This window comes from Danio rerio, chromosome 5 (genome assembly GCF_049306965.1).
Source record: "Danio rerio strain Tuebingen ecotype United States chromosome 5, GRCz12tu, whole genome shotgun sequence".
Lineage (NCBI taxonomy): Eukaryota > Metazoa > Chordata > Actinopteri > Cypriniformes > Danionidae > Danio > Danio rerio.
The window spans coordinates 60,940,390-60,963,217 of NC_133180.1; the positions used below are offsets into that span (position 1 = coordinate 60,940,390).

The 22,828-nt window shown below is 40.9% G+C and overlaps 3 protein-coding genes across 9 annotated transcripts in view; 2 read left to right on the forward strand and 1 right to left on the reverse strand.

Moving 5' to 3' along the window:
• The window catches only part of hnrpkl (heterogeneous nuclear ribonucleoprotein K, like), a 37,130-nt gene extending 22,933 nt beyond the window's left edge, over positions 1 to 14,197 (reverse strand). For 3 of the 4 annotated variants that reach the window (XM_009301843.5, XM_073950096.1, XM_073950095.1), the window contains exons 1-5: positions 14,136 to 14,194; positions 12,298 to 12,408; positions 10,530 to 10,627; positions 10,387 to 10,443; positions 9,496 to 9,539 (exon numbers count right to left, since the gene is read on the reverse strand). In XM_009301843.5, the coding sequence (XP_009300118.1) occupies positions 9,496 to 9,539; positions 10,387 to 10,443; positions 10,530 to 10,627; positions 12,298 to 12,358 (260 nt within the window). In that variant the 5' untranslated portion in view covers positions 12,359 to 12,408; positions 14,136 to 14,194. 4 annotated transcript variants of the gene reach the window in all.
• The window catches only part of LOC141385623 (uncharacterized), a 355,697-nt gene that overhangs the window by 119,070 nt on the left and 213,799 nt on the right, over positions 1 to 22,828 (forward strand). The gene's annotated exons all lie outside the window — the stretch shown is intronic.
• Positions 15,466 to 22,828, forward strand: part of ntrk2b (neurotrophic tyrosine kinase, receptor, type 2b) — a 66,425-nt gene continuing 59,062 nt past the window's right edge. For 3 of the 4 annotated variants that reach the window (XM_073951016.1, XM_073951014.1, XM_073951015.1), the window contains exons 1-6: positions 15,466 to 16,003; positions 18,547 to 18,621; positions 18,703 to 18,774; positions 18,879 to 18,947; positions 20,799 to 20,944; positions 21,041 to 21,192. Coding sequence is in view for 1 of the 4 variants with exons in the window: in NM_001197161.2 (NP_001184090.2) it covers positions 15,810 to 16,003; positions 18,547 to 18,621; positions 18,703 to 18,774; positions 18,879 to 18,947; positions 20,799 to 20,944; positions 21,041 to 21,192 (708 nt within the window). In the remaining 3 variants the exon portion in view is untranslated. 4 annotated transcript variants of the gene reach the window in all.

Genomic DNA, 22,828 nt, shown 5'->3' on the forward strand with positions numbered 1-22,828 from the left:
ATGTATTTGCATGCATTAATGCGACTAACTGTAAAGCCCCATACACATTGCCAGCAACTTTAGCTCTGCTTATCACAAATAGATGGCAGCTGAGGTCGCTATTGTGTGTTCCCACTACTGATTGACGAATATGGGTGTAATTTCCTTAATTATCTATCTATCTATCTATCTATCTATCTATCTATCTATCTATCTATCTATCTATCTATCTATCTATCTATCTATCTATCTGTCAAATAATGATGGAGCTACACTTGACTCTAGGGTATCTTCTTAACAATTCTGACAATTAAAAAACAAGTTCTGCAAAGTGCTGTAGAAGAGCATTTTTTTTTCCAAAAATGTGGTGTTTTCCACATGTTGAATGCTGATGTTTTCAGGTGCACAAAAACTCTGTGAAAATGTGCTTATGTTTTGGTTATCACATTTATGTTACTAGCCAAACTGCAACAAGCATGTCCAGCATGTTTCTGGAGTAGTGTTTTTCTTTAAGGGTGAAAGAGATAGACTGTATGTTGCATTACTTGTTACATTACGTCATTTGGGCTTCCTTGTTGAGTGCAGTGGCAGTGAGAACATTACACATGCTCTTTTTTTAATAAATATTTTCTATGCAAATAACCATGACAAAACACTCAGTTTCTAATGCATACTAGGGCTGCATGACTCTGGCTAAAATGAAAGTCACATTTTTAAAAAATGTTTAGATCAAGATTTTCTCACGACTAACGAAGGTTAATCAGTTGCCGATTATAATATTCATTTCTCATATGGTAAAACAATAACATTAGGCCTATTTATGTAGGTCTACTGATAGTTAAAACGCTACATTCTGTATAGACTTGAAATAGTGAAATTGAATAAACTTTAAATTTATTGTGGTTGTCAATGCCAATAAAGTGATGACATCAGAATACAACTATTCATAATTCTGAAGTTGAATTATGTTTGAGACATATGCTTGCCATTTATCATGAAACATTTGTCATTATCAGATTTCCTTTTGCATTACATTCAACACTATAGAGGCTAGAGTAGTTAAGACTGATTTAAACTACCGTGACAAGTGCACGTGTATGCATTGGTGCAGCCTTCGCACAGTCGCACAACCCTGCCGACGCGTGCCTCTCAAAAAATTTAGCTATACATTGCAACGACAAGTAGCATAAGCTGTTATTGGTTGGCTTGGTATTGGTGACGAGCGTGTGCGGTGCTGAGAGCCACGAGACCGGCGATGGAGCGAGTGTTTTCACGTGTAGAGTCCCATGGAGGAGCTCCAGATAGAGACTGCTGCTTTGTGTGTACCTTATGATTAAAGTTGTTGTATGTCCGTAATCATAACTCTAAAATTCGATCGTTTATGAAGATCATTTAAATTTAAATGAGGTGAGCGCTTTTGGTTTCACTTTCACTGCAGAGTAAGCTCAATGACTACAGTCACTTTGAGTTCAGTTTGCAACAAAACTGAACGTTTTTTAGAACTTCACTACATGTTATTGACAGCCTATGCAGGTTCTGTTGACTTAAGTAGATACTTCATTCACGGGCATGTGTGCGTCCTCTCGGTAGTAAACCGCAGTGCTTCAGCTCAAGTGTGATTTTGCAGCCACGGAAACATCATAACATTAAGACAAAAATTACATTTTGGTGAATTGGGTGAATCACATATTATAAATATAGTATGAGACACTTTTAACACCATTTGGAGGTGTCCATGTTGTGTAAAACAATGGGAAGACTTGTGCGACCGCCTTTACGGTTCTCTCTTGACCTTAAAAAAATAATTGGCTGAATTACAGAAAAGCTGAATTTAGATCACGTGTCGGGTTAAATAAAAACTGTGATCTTTTTTTCAATTTAATCATGCAGCCCTAATGCATACTAAACTAAAAACCTTGTGATACAATTATTGTTAAACCTCTATTCTCCAGTAATAATTCTGAATGGCATTGATTCCCTTTTTGATTAGTGAATGTGTTATCTTGGCACTAAAACAAATATACTGTTGGAGAATCAGAACAAAGGTGTATAACGTGTACCATCAATTACATGCACTCTTAATCTATGTGACTGTATATCTTTAACAAAAGCAGAAACACTTGTCAGACTGGGTTTACTAACTTGAACCATTAGCAGGTGCAGGAGATATAGGTGGCTGCATAAAGTTTTTATTCCCATTAGTAATAATTATAAAGTCTAATTTGCAAAGCTTTTATATAATAATTTGTGCACCTTCATCATGTGCCTCCAATCACTTGACACATGTACACTCTCTCACTATCATTTGGTCATGGTCACTCTTGTTGCTGAAAGCCATCAGCTCTCAAATGAAAATAAAGGGGATTGTACCGCTTTGTCACCATATGTCGCTGGAGCTGTGCATGGGGCTTAAAAAGAAATCGAACAAATGGGTGTCATTAATAAATATATATATATTATTGCAGTTTTTGATAATATTTTGATCATTACTAAAATATAAAGTGTAATGATTTTAAAATTTATTTGCTTGTGGTTGAGGAAAGATTGACATTCAATTCTACTGTTGAGCTGTCACAGGTGTGGCCATTTTCACCAACCTTAATTTTCCACAAACAAACAAAAAAAACTATATATTTATTACTTGTTGACAAATTCAAACAGTTAAGGTAGTTTTTTTTTCAAAACCACACTCCAAAGAAATTATTTGCTTCGATTAATTGGGTATTTTTGTTTGTTTTCAAAAAGGTCTAAATCAGTGGTCACCAAACTTGTTCCCGGAGGGCCGGTGTCCTCCAGATTTTAGCTCCAACTCTAATCAAACACACCTGAACAAGCTAATCAAGGTCTTACTGGGTATACTTGAAACATCCAGGCAGGTGTGTTGAGGCATGATGGAGCTAAACCCTGCAGGGACACCTGCCCTCCAGGACCAGGATTGGTGACCCATGGTCTAAATGAAAACAAAGAAAAACGTTCGAGGTTACTAAAGTAACCCTTCGTTCCCCGAGGAGGGGAACTTCAGCACTATAAGTGGATTTGATTTGTAAAATCCACGCATTGGGAGGTTCGGTTCAGAAGCTACTCGTCTGAAAGAGTATTGAACGGGCCAATTAAGAATGAATTGGCAGCGCAAGCCTGCGCAGGTGAGCGGCATAAGCAATCAACTGAGTATATAAGCTCACCTGGCGCCAGCAGACGCTATCCTTTTTAAGCTGAAGAGACTTTCAACAGCTAAGGGACAGTCATTATGGCGACGGAGTATAGTGCTTCCGTTCCCCTCCTCGGGGAACGAAGGGTTACTTTAGTAACCTCGAACGTTCCCCTTCGGGGGGAACTTCAGCACTATAAGTGGATTTGATTTGTAAAATCCACGCATTGGGAGCCCATTGAAAGCGCCATAATGACTGCACCTTACCAACACCCCCGATGAGGAGATAGTCAAGCAAGCGTGACGCACCCGCATCATGGGGGGCGCGGTCCTCCAACGTGTCCCTGGCCCTAATTTATCCTACTTCAACAGAAGTTTTACGGATTTAGATATATTTTTTGGGAAGTCGTGAGCATCTAGATAATTCTAGGAAAATACGACAGTACGTTGGGAAGCGTGCAATCCCGATAGGGAGGACGCTGCGGAGGCCATCCGTTACCCAAGGGGGGATAGATGGCAGAATTTACATATGGACTAGCCCTAAAAAGGGGGAGTACGCATAGCAAAAGAGTGGTTAGCGGGGAGGGAAGACACGGGTCCGCCCAGGGGGGGGGACTTAACCGTGGCTGAATAAGCATATGGGATCGCCTAGTGGGGACCACGCATAGCAGGCACCTTTACCCAAAACGCGGGCTGACCAGCGGGCAGACCTACAACGTAGTGGGCCAGCAAGTGACTCCTCCGCTGAGTCAGTGCTGGGGGCCACGGAGGAATCTGCAGGGCTCACCTGACGGGGAACTTTACTGACAGATAAAAAGGCGCACGTATCTCCGTGTTAGGGAAAATGGCGCAGCAAGCGTGTTTCAACACCCTACCGAATTGTTTCCTCAATCACCAAGGGTTACCTAATACCCTTGAGGAAACCGGCTCCACTCGCAGATTGTAAAACCTTGCAAATGTGTTGGGTGTCACCCAGCCCGCAGCTCTACAGAAGTCTGTTAGAGGGGCGCCGCGTGCGCGCGCTCGAGAGGATGCGAAACTCCGAGTGGAGTGCGCACGCGCTCTCGGGGGACGCGGCTTATCTCGGCTCTGATAGTGAAAGAAAGGCATCCACAATCTAGTGGGAACTTATTTCGGTACGGCACTTCCCTGCTGCCGACCGTTATAACAGACGAAGAGCTGCTCAGATGATCTAAACTCTGAGTGCGGTCCGGATAATACGCAAAACGCGAACTGGACAATAAAGAAGGGCTGGGTCTGCCTCCTCCGAGGGCAGCGCTTGCAGGCTCACTACCTCGTATTAAAACGGAGTGGTAGGAACCTTGGGCACATATCGCGGGCGGGGTCTCAGGACGTGAGAGAAGCCAGCCCAATTACAGGCACGAGTCACTGACCGAAAAATGCCTCCGGGTCCCCGACCCTCTAATCGATATCAACGCGACCAGCAGAGCTGTCTTCAGGGACAGAAAGATACTGAGTCGAGGATCGAAGGGATCTGACGCGGCTTGTGTAGCGAGGGCGAGATCCTAAGAGGGCATGAGAGGGGGCGGGAAGGATTAATTCGCTTAGCGCCCCTGAGGAACCGGATGATGAGGTTATGCGTTCCCACGGTGCTGCCAGCCACCGCGTTATGAGAGCGGAGATGGCAGCCACGTAACTTTGAGTGTGGAGGGCGACAGCCTGCTCTCCAGCTTCTCTCGGCGTAAAGAAAGCACAACGCTGATCTGGCAAATTACGGGGGTCTTCTCAGCGAGAGACACACCATTCAGTGAATAGACTCCACGTCAGGGCATAGGCGCGCTCGGGGAGGGGGCTCTAGCCCGAGTGACGGTATTAGCCACCGCAATCTGAGGTTACCTAAGTCTTCCTCGCGTCTAAAATCTCTTCAAAGATCGGCGAGGGTGCCAGGTGGTGCCCTGTCCCTGAGAGAGTAGGTGCTCTCTCGAAGGGACTGCCAGGGGAGGGCTATCGCGAGGGAGAGCTCTGACATCCAGGTCCGGTTGAGCCAGAGGGGCGCAACCAGCAACCTGTTCCTCGTCCTCTTCCTGACCTTGCACAGTAACTGCGCGAGCAGGCTCACTGGGGGAAACGCGTATTTGCGCGTGCACCGAGGCCAGCTGTAAGCCAGTGCATCCGTGCCGAGAGCACTCGGTCAGGGAAAGAACAACTAGCAATGAGCGATCTCGGGGGAAGCAACAGATCGATCTGGGCTTCCCCGAATCGCGCCCATATCAGCTGAACAGACTCGGGGTGGAGTCTCCATTCTCCAGGACGCAAGGCTGCCGTGAGAGCGCATCGGCTGCACGGTTGAGCTTGCCTTAATATGAATGGTGTGCAGCGATTTCAGCCGCGGATGACTCCAGAGGAGCAGACGGCGGGCGAGCTGAGACATGCGGCGAGAGCGCATACCCCCTATACGGCTGATATACGCCACCGCCGCCGTACTGTCCGTCCTGACCAGCACGTGTTGCCGCTCCAGCACCGGAAAAAAACGGTGGAGAGCGAGGAACACTGCCAACAGCTCCAGGCGATATGCCAATGCAACTGGGTACCTTTCCACAGGTCCGCAGCCGCATGCCCGCAACGCACAGCCCCCCAGCCCGTGTTGGAAGTGTCTGCTGAAACGACAACAAGACTGGACGCCTGTTCTAGAGACACCCAGGTCTGTAGGAACGAGGGGTCGCTCCAAGGGCTGAGGGCGCGGCGACACAGCGCAGTAACAGAGACTCGGTGTGCGCGCGCGTGCCATGCGCGTCTGGGGACTCGATCGTGAAGCCAGTGCTGAAGTGGTCTCATATAGAATAATCCGAGCGGCATGAAGCGGCTGCGGATGCCATATGCCCCAGGAGCCTCTGAAATAGTTTCAGTGGGACCACTATTTTACTGTCGAGCTCTCTCAGACAGTACAGCATCAGCTGAGCGCGCTCTCCGGAGAGGCGCGCTGCCATGGTGACCGAGTCCAGCTCCAGCCCGAGAGAAGAGATCCTCTGCACGGGGGCGAGTTTGCTCTTTTCTCGGTTGACCTGAAACCCCCACAGGTGGAAGTGCCAGAGCACTTTGTCTCTGTGCATAATCAACTGCTCTGAGAGAGGGCAAAAATCAGCCAGTCGTAAAGAAATTGAGTATGCAGATGCCCGCGAGCCGAAGGGGCGCTGAGGCACCCTCCGCGGGCTTGGTGAGGACCCGCGGAGACAGAGAGAGCCCGAAGGGGAGGGCTTTGTATTGCCAAGCTCGACCTTCAAACGCAAACCGCAGAAACTGTCGGTGGCGAGGAAGAGTGGAGACATGGAAATACGCGTCCATCAGGTCTAATGCTGCAGACCAACCCAGAGGACGAACGCACCGGAGGATGCGCTTCTGCGTGAGCATTCTGAACGGCAGCTTGTGCAGGCAGCGGTTCAAAACGCGCAGATCTAGGATTGGCCGTGACCCACCGCTCTTTTGGGCACGATGAAGCGTGGGCTGTAAAACCCACTCTCCATCTCGGCTGGAGGGAGCGGCTCGATTGCATCCTTCGCCAGGAGGACAGCAATCTCCTCTCGCAAGACAGGGGCGGACAGGGGGCTGACCCTGGTGAATACACACCCGTGACTTGGGGGGCCGTTTCGCGAACTGAATCGCATAGCCGAGTCTGATTGTGCGTATGAGCCACCGCGAAGAGCTGGCCCGCGCTAACCAGGCAGGCAGAGCTCTCGCTAATGGACTCATCGCTACAATCGCTGACGTACCAGCAGTGGGGCAGCGCGGAGTGGGTGTGCTGATCCAGGAAGCTCGCGGGTCCCACGGAAAAGCTGGAGGTGAGATATTTGCTCTCACTCCAAACCCGAGCTCCGGAGGGGAGGCTCGAGGGGTGGGAGAAAGGAGACCGTCCTCCCAGCGCTCGTGAGCCACTGGCGAAACGCACCGAATCTGCAAGCTAGAAAGCATAGCGTCCCAGACTGGCAGATTTCGGGCTGTCACATCTGGGGAAGTGAAAAGTGCCCTTTCATAATGTTTTCATGGCAGTAAAAAGTGCCGTTGGAAATGGGGCCCCGCCCTCCAGCGGGGAAAGAGCAAGTTCCCTCTTCTCCAGATGGCCTGTCCCAGGGACGCTTCGCGGTCCGTTGCCGGACTTAGCGGCGTTCTGGGCAGGGGGGCTGCCTGCTTCCGAGGTGCCCGACGCGCTCGCTTCGCCTGAGGCGTGTGCGGGGGCGGAGCAGCTCTCGTAGGCGGGCGCCTTCGGCGAGGAGCAGGTATGAATGGCACGGCGGGCGGAGCGGGCTACGGACCGCCGATAAGACATCACCCACCAACTGCTCTCTCACCGCCTTGAATTCCTGGGTGAATTCACAGACAGTGTCGCCGAACCTGGCTGGGGATATGGGGAAGTCAAGAAAGCGGACTTTGTCGACTTTGCGCATATCAGCCAGGGGTGGCGCTCCTGGACCACTAATGTGGACATCGTCCTCCCCAACGCACACGCAGCGGACTCAGTAGTCCGAAGAGCTAAGTCGGCGGCGGTGCGAAGCTCGTAAGCCTGGGTTGGACCCACCCTCGTGCAGCTCGGCCAGCGCCTGCGCTTGGTAGCGCTAGTAGGTGGCTATCGCATGCAAGGCGGAAGCAGCCTGGCCCGCAGCTATGTAAGCTCTAGCTCCGAGGGAGGTAGATAACTTACAGGCTTTGGATGGGAGACGAGGCGGATCCCGCCAGGAAGAGGCGCCGCGCGGATTTACCGCCATCGCGCACTCAACCTGAGGAATCGCCACATACCCCCTGGCTGTTTCACCGTCAAGAGTGGTTAGGGTGGAGGAACACGCAGCACGAGCAGAAAAAAGTGCTTTACAAGACCGCGTGAGCCTACTGTGCACCTCCGGGAAGAAGGGAACGCCCCTCTAGTCGGTCCGGCCGCGGAGCTGGGGGATAAACCATCTCCAACCCACGGCCGAAGCAGCCCGGGAAAGCACGGCTAACATGTCCGTTTCAGGATCCGTAGTGACAGCGCTCACCAGCCCGAAGGGGGCGAGCGGGTCTGGATCATCATCGGACAATGAAAGCCCACCCTCCGATGCCGCGGTGGACATCTGGTCTCCGGTGTCATCGGGCGTAAGGGCTACCATCTGTTAGACGGATCGCTTCCCCCGCCCGAAGCTTGGATGGAGCGCTTAGAGGAGCGGGAGGTCCGCGGGCCCGTGGGCGACGGATTATCTCTCGCTGAAACCCTCAGATCTGCCCGAGTGCCCGCTGCAGAGCAGGGGACAACTGGGGTGGTTCACCCTTTTGCAAAGGCTAACCGCGATCTTGCGCAACAGTCATGGCATCGCAATGACGACATGAACTGCCCGCGAGCAGCGCATTAACATGCTGGACCCCCAGACATGTAACGCAGTGCCCGCGCCCATCATCCGAGGACAGGAAACCACCGCATCCAGAAACGCACAGTCGGAGCGCCGTCCTGATAAGGACGTGCTGCACGACTGTGTTGCTCTTTCTGTGAAGTTTGCAACTTTATACGCACCGCTCTGGAGGACCGGACCCAAAGAACGCCAGGCAAGGGAGAAACCCAGCTCGACCGTCTGCCACTGCGTGTACACACTCTGGACCGGGAGAATGCTCTCGTTCGCTCAGAATCGCTGGTCACAGCAGGAGGAACCCTCATCGACTCGATCAGAAAGTCTCTGAAGCGAAAAGGATAGCGTCTGCTGGCGCCAGGTGAGCTTATATACTCAGTTGATTGCTTATGCCGCTCACCTGCGCAGGCTTGCGCTGCCAATTCATTCTTAATTGGCCCGTTCAATACTCTTTCAGACGAGTAGCTTCTGAACCGAACCTCCCAATGCGTGGATTTTACAAATCAAATCCACTTATAGTGCTGAAGTTCCCCCCGAAGGGGAACTACATTTTTCAAAAATAAAATACTAAAATTATGAAGATAAAATAAAATGTATTTTATTAAAAAAAAAAAAAAAAAAGAGTAAAAGTTTGTTGTTAAATGATCATCATTAAAAAAAAAAAAAAAAAAAAACATTGTCATACCACCCAGCCCTAATTCACGCACTTCAATCAGCAGAGAATAATAGGAGTGTGTTCTCCCTCTCCATCTGAGCGAGGAGAAGTGATTCATTATATACACATCTGTGCGACAAAGGAAGTTCGCAAATTATATTCAAAGACTTAATGGGCTGTTGGGAAAGGAGAGAATACATATATACAAATATATAGAAAAAACAAACAAATTAAGACCAAATTAACTCAAATGGAACAATACACGTTTCTTAAAAGGGGAGGGGGACTATATGTGTGAAAATGTTAAAATGAAACAGAAGGCAGGTTATAAAAGACATGTGTTCTCTTTCTAATCAGGCAGTGAGGCAATAACTGGTGGGACATACCGCTCTGGGCCACTGCTGTCTGGGACTGATACACTGGCATTGTACTGCATTGGTCGTGGAGGTTGGCATTGGGCAAGGGCATGATGTCAAGTAAGGTGCCCGTTTAAGGAGGGGCACGTTTATGGGCGGGGCCAACCGGGGTGTCAGGTGGGCGGGCGTTCAGGGGCGGAGGTTGGGCCAACATCAAGATGGGCAACGCAGGAGGGGCAAGTCGATCCAGTACATGGGCAACGGAGGAAGGTGGCCAAAAACAAACAAAAAAAGTAAAGGAGAGGGAAGAGGGGGAGAAGGAATACATTTTAATTGAATACAAGGCTTTACTCATTAATCTACTGTCCAATTTTCTTTTTCTTTTTTGAAGAGACTTGGCAATGAATGCACAAGAAACAGGGCTGGACAGATCTAAATACAGTTTTAAAGTAGAACCACTGGGCAACAGTGTTTCACACAGGACTATGGGTCAGCTCAAGAGTCAAGACATCTGTAATTGGGTTTTCGAAGTCGGGGAGAGTGAAAGAGAATGCCTTCAAGAACAAAGTCGAGAAGTAGTTCCCCTTTAATAGGTAAAGTCAAAGACTCATTAAATGATCTCATTTCAGAGAGCTTGTCTGTCCAAATGAGCCAACCTATAGCTACAAAAATGGAAGATCTGCCCTCAAGATCAAATGCATAAAAATATTTCCTGGATTTCAATGGGATTGTAATGGACGGATTGGCATCATGAGTTTTGATTTGTGGGATATCAAATCTGACTTGATTTGTGTTTTTTTGCTGATAAAGTTCATGAAAACTGTTGGTCAAAGGATTTGAATTTGCTGTCAGTAATCTTGCTTCATTAGAAAACACTGCACAAAAGTTCATGGTATGGATGCAGTGTGTTCTTATACTCACATCTGTGCGTAAAGCTTTAATGTTCTTGCCTCCCTTTCCAATCACAGCCCCTGCATTCTGAAAATAAAGCAGCCATTGTTAAAACAGTTATTTTTATTATTAAAGATATGGAGAAGAAACGTGAACATTTACATCACACTTACTTTGCTCTGGAGAAGCACCCTGAGTTCTACCATTTCATCTGTATTGCGGGAGCGTTTGAATGCCTGTTCCTCATCCATGTCCTCAGCAGGGCGCTTGCCTGAGGGAGTGCAAATTTGGCACATGAGCCTTAACAACAATTAAGATGGTGCTCTTTAAACTGATCATTCTGAGAAAGTGCAACCAAGAAATTCAAAACAACCAGAAAACAGCAGCTGATTTTCTCACAAAATTTGAGAACACATAGAAATCTCTATAAATGTTTCTTTAAATATGACACATTTCTTAATGTTGGTTGATACAAAACAAGTCCAAAATCAATTTCAACTAAATTTAAAAGATGGCCAAGAATCCCACTACAAATGTCCGTTCAAAAGTCGGAAACATGATTAAGCCTGCGAAAGTGCCTCCTATAGAACTCTACATTATAAAAATAAAAGTAGTAGAAATAAATTTTGTTTACATATTATAGAATTTTTTAAAAATTGTAAATAAACAGAAATTTACAATTAAATAAACAAAACTCTTGGACTCACCTTATTAATTATGTTACCTTTTAACTACAGCATAAGCTGATTATTTTTACAAAACTGAAATGGCAAAAAAACAGCAGCAAGGATGAAGACAGCATAAATAAAATTTAAATAATATACTTTAAAGGTTAATTAAGATGTGTCTCTGTCTCTCTCTCTCTCTCTCTCTCTCTCTCTCTCTCTCTCTCTCTCTCTCTCTCTCTCTATATATATATATATATATATATATATATATATATATATATATATATATATATATATATATATATATATATATATATTAAATAGTAAATGCATATTTAAAAAAATAAAACAAATAAAAATTTATAAAAACGAATACAAATAAAATAATAAATATTTATTTCAAAACAATAAATACAAAAAAAACTATTTAATGAAATTACAAATAAATTATGTTAAATTAATTATTTATATAAGTGTAATTAAAACAAATAAACAATAAACAAATACACATAGTGAGAAATAACAGAAACACATGCTGCACAGACTTCTTGTTTGATACAGCTTGGGTTATGCTTTCTTGGTGCTGATGTTCCAGGGACAAATTGCCTTAAACTTTTAACATGTCTTTTAACAGCAAATCCACTTCATCAGTGGATTTGCTACAGAAGACATTAAGCATAAGCCACTAGGCCAAATGCTAAAAATCTATTTGCACGCATGACAGCGTATTTTTTTATCCAAAAATCATACTTCCCTATTCCCACTTCTCATGGTTGAACAAGCAAGAGTGCACAAAAGGTGAGAGCAAGAGCAAGCCAATCAATGGCAACGATTGCAATACTAATCTATTGGTGCAAACACTCCCCTCAGTGTAACACTTGAGTATTTATGGTCTGCCCAGGTGAGATGAAGTGTAAGGAGGTAATACAGTGGTAGTCCCACACATTTATAGTTGGTTTGTACAAATGATGGTCTCCATTTTAAAGTTTCAGGCAAGCATTGTTTTCATTGATTTCTCAAAATATCTGTGTCAATCAATTAGAAACATTTTTAATGTGTTAGAAAAAAATTTTTAAAAGAAAATTTCACCAAAGTTATGAAAAGCAAACCTTGTCAATTTTGCTGCCCACTCCTAATGCCAAAAATTGATCGGTGTGACTCATGATTCTTTAATAGAGACTTTTAATAAAATGATTACATGATAAATACATCTAAAACAAAGACTACAGAAAATTATGCATGGGCACTATTGCACTCTATTCTGATGCATTACCGTTAGTGTCAGTGTTACTGAAAGTGGTATCTTCGTCCTGCTGCTCAATTTCTGTCTCCATTGTCTTCAGCCAGCCGTGAAACTGGAATAGGCTGTCCTCGACGAGTAACTCTAAGAGACAAACTCTCAGGAGTTAAAACAGATTAAATTTTCAAAAACATCCTTAAAATAATAATTAGGCTACATTTTTCTGGGTCTTAAAGTAAATGACATTATGTTATTGATTCAAATAATGTAAAAGGACTAATTTAATAATAGTTTCCTGTTGCCCAAAATCCAAAAGTCTGCTGCTTTTTTAAATGACTCTAAGCTTACATCAAACAAGGCCTTATATATTTCTCAAAACCTCTAATGACCAGATAATTTACAACTGGTTTAATCAGGTAGCAGTGAAACACTGTTATCAGGACTGTGTAATATGAAAATAAATTAATATTATATGTTAAAAAGTAATTAAAAAGTCAATATAATCATTTGAGATATCAATGAAAAACAAAAACATCATATATCATATTTCATATTACAATTAAATAATGTGTAGCCTTCTAGCATTAAATACTAAAATACTAATATTAACAAGTGAGAATTTGTGCTTTTGACAGCAACAACAAGCAATATAAGATGTTTTTTTCTCCTTTGCCAACCACGGATATTTTGTCACTCTAGCTATAAATGATTACATAGTTATTTCATGAATAATTATAACTATTAATATTATTTCTCAAGACATGATGGTCATACAATTGAAACCACAGAAACAACTTTTTACAACCGAGTTATTTCCGGTTTTAAACTAAATCTCATGGATCTACATTTTTATCCTGTTCAGTTCCGAAGCATGTCATTTCTCAGCAAGACTGTGCCAATACCACGATGCAATGATGACAATGCTATGATGCAGAGTTCGACTATTTTCCGGCGGTAGTTTCATAGTACTTTTCACAGTGAAACGTTATGTCGAAAATATTTGATAAAATATCTTAGTAATTTTTCGCGAACATGAGCGTTCTTGTCTGAATAAAATACAATATTGAAATGCTACGCGTGCGATTATTTATAAAGAAAATACTAAATACTAAAAAACGCAACAACAATATGAATTTAATATTAAACGCGTCGTTTGGTCATCAAGTCCCTTTTTAACATTAAACCTCGAATATGCTTATTTTAATTACTAAAAACGACGTCTCGTTAAGTAACACTTACACGGGTTTATAGTATAAGGACTGATTTAGGGCTGTGTCAAGGCCCAATGCTACAAAATGGTGCGCAAGTAGCATTTAGCCTGCTAGCCATACAGTTACAGTTAACGTAACCATTACGGCATTAGCGTTCACTTATGAACAAAATTGCTATATTTACGGAACTTTACAAGAGGAACACATGCAAAGATTGTGCACTATAACTGAACAATCTTTTGTACAATATACCTAAACGTTTTTTTTTTTTTGCGGTTGCGATATGTGTGCACAAAATGGCTTGTTTTGCCAACTTCATTCTTATTGCGAGTAAAATCACACCACAGAATTCGGTTGGTTCAAATAACTTTTATTTATTTATTTGTAAACCGATTGTTTTCGTATACAGCACTGTACTTTGGCAAGACAGTAGGGAAAGTGGTTGTCATTGACTGTTGCGTCTGATCAGCAGGAAACTCTCCATTTTGAGAAGTGCTTAGCACTAGCTAAGTACTAGCTGGCTAATTTACACCACGGTAACGCATTTAATCTGGTGTAACTAACGATCGACATTTCTGTGATTTAATACTACATGATATAACTTTAATATTGCAAACGAAAGTGTCTTTGTAGTAACAAGAATCAAAATATATTACTAACCTGCAGGCAGCCCTTCCGTCACACCAATTTTCACCCGAAAATTCTACGCCTTCTGTCTTGATTTCATTGTAGGGTTCGGTGCATTTCTTACCTACGCGATTGGCTACTCCTACCGCAAACGCGCAGCTCTATTGGTTTAAAAGATTGTCGATATAAATTCTAAGAATCTAATTGGGCTAAGGGACTGTCAGTTATTCAATGTTAGCCCGCCCCTAAAGCGTTCGCTTACATTATAGGTTATCGTCATAGCAACTGAGAAGCGCTCTTGTCTCGTTATCCTGAGTTAACAGCTTGTCACCGCATAGTCATCTGCAATAAATTAAGAGACGGTTTTATCACTATTTGAAGTTAACGATTAACAACTGATACAGGACTTCTCACGTCGGTCTTTTACATCTGACAGGGTTGGTTGCGTTAGGTCTAATGTAACGTTTATGTAAAAAAAAACTGTCAATCTGCATTAACGTTACGTTGTTAGACAACAACATCGTTTTAATTATCGTTATTTAATACTACTGCATCTTTTGCGATTAAAATCTGATGGGAACTTCATCTTTTGTGTTAAGAGGCAACATCAAGTAGTTAAATCTGTGAAATATGTTGCATAATCGAATGCATATGTCGCCCTCTCCTGGTTGAAATATAACAGTTCGGCTCATTTTGGCTTGTGTTGTAGTAATTCCATAAATTAATGCCCCTCTGTGTAAGCATTTGAAATAAACATAAAAGCTTTATATAGATGGAACTCTTTGCTCTAAATAGGCTAGGGACTTACCAGGAATACCAGCATTGCAGTCAATTGTTAAATTTAAAAGCGTAGTTTGATCAATTTTATCTACATATTGTTCATGTCATTTCGTCTCCATTACACTGTGACTGGAATGCTAGACTGAAAAAAATCCTTGCATTTTGTTTAGAATTAGTTTTTTTTTAGATGCAGCCCATCTTGTGCGTCAAATAGCACGTCACACTCCAGTAATGGCTATTCATGAAGTTGTGGTGTTGTTGAAAAGAGCAAGATGGAAATGCAACACAGCCAGCTGAGATTGTAATAAACATAATAATAGGTAATGAAATATTAAGTAAATTGAATAAAAAAAACTGCCTTCTCCAGACAATTCCAAACCCCTCCATCTCTGTCATAAACACAAATCTCCAACAACAATAAAAAAAAAATCGGCCCCATGACAACACAGGTGATCGATTGTCGCCGATTTGGCATTGCTGAGAGCATCTTTAACGTTCCCCTCCACATGTAATTACAGCGATGGCTGAGGGAGATGCGGTCGGTAATCAATAGGCGCTTGCAGGTACGCGCTGCTGCCTCTTCACACGCGCGCGCACACGCACACTGTCTCGCTTGTTTTCTTCCCCAGCGCTGGATGTGAGACGTCAGCGTCACCACCGCAGCCCGTAGACACACACAGCCTGCGGCCACACGGTTTGCCACCGCGTCTGGAACAAGCAAATCCTGGACAGCGCACCGTATCACCACGCGGACATTTCCCCGTCGCGGTATCACCTTTTCGCGGAGACCAGATAAGGCCACTCCATGACAGTCTGGCGTCGCGCACAACGTCTTTGCGCATCCCACAGCAGCGGCGTCTCATCTCGGAATTGCTGAAAATACTACAAGACACTACACAACGCCGAACGCACCGCGCTAGACCTGCTATGACCGCAGGGGTTCGTGGAATGGCTTGCTGGGGGTTGTGTGGGTTTTTATTCGGGCTGCTGAGGATCAGCTCGGCTTGTCCTGTGTCGTGCTTTTGCAATGCCTCAAGGATCTCGTGTATCGATCAAGAACCAGGGATCGAGGATTTCCCTGTCTTGATGCCGGAGTCTGACATGGAGAACATCACGGATATGTAAGTGGAGCGCTTTAGTGAGAAATACACCGGGAGACCTGCTCCAGCTTCACGGATGCGTGAAAAAACATGCGCGCGTGTGTGTGTGTGTGTTTGTGAGCGTGTGCGCGCGAGGAGTGTGTGGGTAGATTCCTCAATCCGTCGAGGGCCAAAATAAGTTAGTGCACTGCTATTCTATGACATCCACAACAAGCCACCGATGTGGATATTTCTGGAGTTTGTAGTCATTTTTTGGCCGTACAATTGCATATAAGCTCCTCATATCAAACAAGACCAGCATGACAAGCAACAGACATCATGTGTCGTGTCTGTGCGCGAAAGAGGATGATAGCGGTTGTAAGGGGTGGGGGCGACGGTAAATAAGCAAGAAGTTGACTTGATTGCATATCCAAAGGGTCTTTTTATAATGATGGTCATTTGAAGAATAATTTATTGCGGCTGCTGCTGACTCACCTCGGCTGACTTTCTGTACCAGAACAGGGGGAGCGGAAAAATAGACCCTATCGACTTACACTAAAATTTATAAACTGACCGCATAACGAAATTAGATGCAGATCGGTGTAGATTTAGCGTCCGCTTAATGGAGCTTTATCAGTGCTGATCTGATCTGCTTCAGTGTCTGCATTAGGCAGCAGCACTGACAGACTAGCCGACTTGAGAGACCGTCAAATGGTTTGGGGCTTGAGGGGGGTGGGGGGTGCTTTTAGGCCTGCCGTAAAGGATGCGCTAATAAACAGCTGTTATTTCATTATGGAATTAAGTTTTACTCGTGTATTATTGCATGAGTATGCTAGTCAGGGAGTAGGTTAGCCTAACGTGTCCGCAGAGCAATAGGCATCGGCGCCTACGCAAATATGTCACTCCGTTTCCACGACAACGGCTCACCGGACTCACTCCAGGCATGTGCGCGCTGTAGTGAAATCATGGCTTTTTCACGCTAACCTTCATTAACGTGTTCATATGGTGACGGGTTGATAAAGGAATGTCAAATTACGTGCGTCTGCTTCTCTCTGAAGACTAGTCCTTAATCATATTGAGTGATATTTAAAATTTTGCTCTATTTCGTCTGTTAGAGCTCACTGAAATCACTATTATTCAAATATTTTATTGCACGTATTTCAATATTTATTTCTCTATACATATTTTAATACCATGCTAGGCCGATTCTACTATTATATTAACTTGATTGAGTTTGTATTCTGGTTTAATTCAACAATTTAATCCTCAAATGTAGCTACCATGTTAATAAAAAATCCCAAAATACCATCAACATCGAGGATCATTAATATTATTATGGAAGAAAAAGCTTATATTAAAAAAGGATGCTGTTACTCATAAAGGTTCAGCATTGCTTTAGAGGTTTCATTGATATTTTTTCCTTCCACAATATGTTCTTTGAGGAAAATGTTCAGTAAATAAAATAAACGATTAATTAAATGACTGTTTAATTAAAGGTTGAAATGGCCTCTTATGACATTACTGCAAAACCCCTCTTTTAATTGTTCCGAGTGGCAATAAAGACTTAACATTTATTTTTTTCTATTACAATTACTGAACTTTTTATTGCTATTCTGTCAAAAACAAATGTATCAATTTCCTTGCAAAAATAAGCAAACTGTTTTCAACAATGATGGTCATAAGAAATGTTTCCAGAGCAACCAATTATTTGAATTGTTTCTGTAGGAATGGTTAGGATTACAATAAAAACTATAATTTTAAGTTGTAAGAATATTTTAATTTTACTGCAGCCTTCTTCCAAAAACATTACAATATCTGGTGAAACATTTCTGTAATTCTTTTAAATAATGTTTCACTTGTTTATATTGGTTAACATGTTAACTGATCATAACCAACAATAAATGATACACATTTAATAAACATTTTGTAAAAGTATTAATGATTATTTATCAGTTCTATAAACATGCAGCTGTTCATTGTAAGTTTAAGTTAGCTTGAATCTATTACTTTACACTAACTTAAACAATGTTTGGTTTTATTAATGCTTTTTTAAATATTGAAATTAGCATTAACTTGGGTTCATAATTGATTTAGTACTATTTGTTTCTTATAGTTAACTAATGTTGTTCACTAATGTTCACAAATAAAATACCCACTTTTCATTACCATTGTTTTATTATTATTTAACATGACCCAACAATGAAAACATAGCTTAAACAGTATTCATTTAAGCTAAAGTTTACTAAAATTAATTAGTATTTTCTTACATTAGTTGCACACAAACTAACAATTTCATGTTTACTAATGTTAACAAAGATTAACAAATGCTATAAAAATAAGGCTAATGTTACTAAATTAAATCACAGTAAAGAGTTCACAAAAAGCTCACAGACTATAAACTGTTGGTCCATATTCCCATATATCCCCATAGTGCCATGTTTTCTGAACATGATTACAGAATGTTCCATTAAATGACAAAAAAAACCAAAAAAAAAAAACAATTAGTCAAATCATCAAACACGTGATTGTACGGTTTTGTACACGTACTGTATGTAGGGGTTGACTTATTTATTTCTTTTCCACAGATATATATCAAATCAAAAAAGGCTATTTACAATCAACGAGGACCACATGAAGTTCTACTCGAATCTCAGGAATTTGTAAGGATCTAAATTCTCCCCACTTATTTACATGCTAATGCCATTAACATGACTTATGCAAGCAAATACTGTCTTACACAGAACAGTGACCAATACCCACCTGACATATGTATCTACCATGGCCTTTTTCAACAATTCCAAGCTTCAATATCTGTGAGTCTGGTTTTTAATACTTTATTAAAATTAAACCAAGTAAGGTCACTTGGTCAGTGTTTTTAATAGTTTTCTTAAATGTTTGTTTCTGTCCTTTCCTGTAGGAATCTCAGAGACAATAACTTATCAACACTCTCTTGGATGGCAATGCGGAATTCAAACGTATCAACTTTGTAAGATCTTTTTTTTACTAAAAATACATATATTACACTATATGTGGGGGTTGTTAACGTGATATTGCACTGTCACACATGACAAAAATGTGTTTAAAGTACAGTGAATGGTTACACACGTCTTTGCCTTCCATGGACCACTAAAAACTGCTGTTTTATTTAATACTTTTGCGTATGGCAGCACAATATATCGTTTCAGCATCGATGACGCAATGTGGTTATTTGCAATAGTCATCAAAAACAAATGATGAAATATAATATAAACTCAACTTAGCATGTCCTTCAATGTGATTATTTGCAAGAGTCACATTGAAGGATGTTGAGTTTGTATTATATTTCATCATTTGCATGGGTTTTTGATGCCTGTGATTGTATATTGATCTTAAAAGCATTAAGAAATTGTACCGTTTGTGACTTTAACAATGATTCCTTTTATTTAATTATTTTTATTTTCAGTTAATGGACTTGAATACAGTTAGACTCAGAAAACGATAAAACACTTTTTCAACTGTTTCTACTTCTTGACTGTATTTATAGACCGTTATGCATGAAAATACTCACAACACATGCAAATACAGAAATGCACTATAAATAGAACAGATCAATTTAAAAATTGTCAAGGGAACCTAAAAATGTTATAGATAGTTTATTTGATTTTTTATATGCACTCCCACAACAGAATCATCCCAATCTATCTAACATGATAAATTCTTTCCAAATAAAGATGTAAGGTTAGCTGCCGATATTGTATAAACATCACAATATATATCGTAAAATAAAATAAAAATCGCAATGCTTGATTTTTCGAATATCGTGCAGCCCTACTTTTCAGCCAAATTTCTAAACTGTCCTATTGTATGACTCTCTCAAGCATATTTTAATAAATGACAATTTTCTTAAATTAATAAATTATAATATCTTAAGGTCGTTAATAAATACCTCAGGCCTGATTTTAAGTGGCTAGTCTTGTAAAATGCAATCGTTTTTTAATCCACATATTACCAAAAACATAAAAACAATATATTTTCTCACTGAAAACCATTTGTAAAACTTGATTTTGATTTTAAATTGTTTAATTTCACAGAAATCTTTAAACAAACCAAGACCAAGATCACGTGACTGTAGCCCCCTGTGTAGCCCCATGATCAGCTGTAAAATTTTTGCATCAGAATTTTTGCAAACATTTAACATTTTTAGAGCCACTATAAAATTTTTAATAACGTTTTGTCATCCTTTGGTGTGACATCCATGTTTATTGAAAATGAACAAGTCTGAGAAATCATGGAGAAAAAATATATTATTCATAATTTAATTTAAAATATATAGCACTATGTTAAGATATCCAACAATGAAGTTCGATGAAAATCGATTTCATGCTATTTGTATACAGTTGAAGTCAGAATTATTAATCCCTCTGAATTAGCCTTTTTAAAAAAAATAATAAAATCTCCTTTTTTTCTAGCCTAAAATAAAAGAAATAAGACTTTTTCCAGAGGAAAAAAAATATTTTCAGACATACTTTGAAAATGTCCTTGCTCTTTTAAACATAATTTAGGAAATATTTAAAAAAGAAAAAAAAATCAAAGGTGGGCTAATACCCCTGACCTTAACTGTATTATTAAAAGTAGTCTTAAATTCGTCTATGTCACACCATAGGAAGTATTAAAGTTACAGTTCAGAATTTTTTTTTAAAAAGTGTTATAATTGAAAAGGTTAGGGGCCCTTTTTATTTTCTAATTCTCAAACATCAAACTTTCTTTAGAAAAAGCGTTTTTTACTGTCTATTTGTCATCATGTACACTGTGCTGTTTGCATCTTTCTGTTTCTGAAGTCTGTTTGGGTTTGCATTAGGTTGCTCTCTGGGAACCCTTTGCAATGTGCATGTGAGAACATCTGGATCAAACTCTGGTTGGATGACAGTGAAAGAGACGTTCTGCAGTGTCTACAGGAAGGAGGAAAAGCAAAAACCCTGTCTAGACTCACTCTGCCTTTATGTGGTATTGAAAATGAAAATACTGTTATGAATAACTATTTGTTATAAAATGTATTAAAAAGTCGTTTTTGCAAACATGAAAATTGTGTTATTTTTTCAGAGCATCCACGTGTCGAGGTATTCCCCACTGACGTTAGTCAAATGGCAGGAAGTGATGCTACAGTGATATGTAACGCATCAGGTTCCCCGACCCCAGAGCTCACTTGGACCTTAAATTCCAGCGAACACCCTCCTCTCTCAACCAGCCACGAGGTAACACTCTGTTTGCTTTTGAAGTAGAAATTAGTATAACACACACTATCGTAGTCCTGTTAGACTGTCTGTGGTTTATATTGTATATAGACGGTACACAAATGCAATGACTTGTTAAGCAGTTGTTTACCCAAAAAGTAAAATTGATCCATTTACTCATCCTCACATTGTTTCAAATCTGTAGGTCTTTTGTATATCCTCGAAATATGCAACATTTCTGTTTGTCCATTGAGAATGTAGTTCAACAAGACTTCAAAGAAGAGATGTTAAAAAAAGCTGAACTGTAATCCATATGAATTAAGTGGTTTAATAGTCTTCTGAAGAGAATGGTACTCTGTATTTTATAAAGCAGTAAGTTACTACACCTTACAACAAGAGCAACGATCAAACAGTGTAAATAGACCCTTTTCAAATTTCCAAGTTTCGCAGTAGCGGAAGTCGTCATATTTGGAAAAACTTAGAGCACAGTGAACGGGAGAATACGGGAGAATACACAAATGCTTTTGCTCAAATAATAAAATAAAAACTCCTCAATGGTGATATCAAGACTTTCAGAAAAAGGTAAAAAAAATTGTGAGACTGATAGTGACAGTCAGAGGAGAGAATAACATCAAATTTACTCTCAGTCCCATAGATTCTGCATTACAAACACCTCGCATAAGCGGTAATTAGTTTTTTGTAATTCGAAACAAAGATGAAATAATACATTCATAAATGCATATAAATGTTCATAGTTTTTTTTTTTATCTAAATATTAAAAACTTAAGAATGTAAGATGCTGATGACTGTTAAACGCATTAAAACAGTGAAAAGGGTCCATACAACTGAAAAATGCAAAATGCAAAATTAACTTTTACATTTATTTTCATGCCTGATTTTATCACTGTATATTTTTGTGTATATGCACAGATTAATGTATGTTAATAAAACCTTGTAGAAATCTGATATATGGAAATCTATGCAAATTAAATATTAATGACATAGAAGTTCGTATTTGTATTTTAGAAATTTAAATGATATATTAGATATACAATCTATATTTCAAAATACTGCAAAAATGGCTGTTTACTTATATATTTTTTTCAGTCAATTGAATTACCCTAATGTACATACTGTTGAAGTCAGAATTATAAGCCAAGTCCAAGTCCAAAAGTCTACATGCTCTATAAGTGAATTGAATAATTTAAAATGGCCGCAGTGTATGTGTGTGAATGCAATAGTGTATGGGTGTTTCCCAGTGTTGGGTTGCTGCTAAAATGGCATTAATAAATATTTAATTAATTAATAAAGAGACTAAGCTGAAAAGAAAATAAATGAATTAATATATGTCCACCTTATATATGGCCATATAGACAGTTTTTAGGGATGTAAACAAAAACAATGGTCCCATCGTATTTTAGATATCATAAGATATCATAAGATATCATCACCAAACTTGGTACAAACATGTGTAAGGTTAATTTGAGGTCACAGTGCATGGTGGCGCTATAAGGTTTAAAAACCATAAAATGACCCTAACCTTACAACCATTTATCCAATCAGCTTAAAATTTGGCATGTAGTGTCTTTGACCAAGTTGTCACGACATACTATAAGGACACTGGCTTATCTCAAAAAACATGGCCACCTTTAGCTAA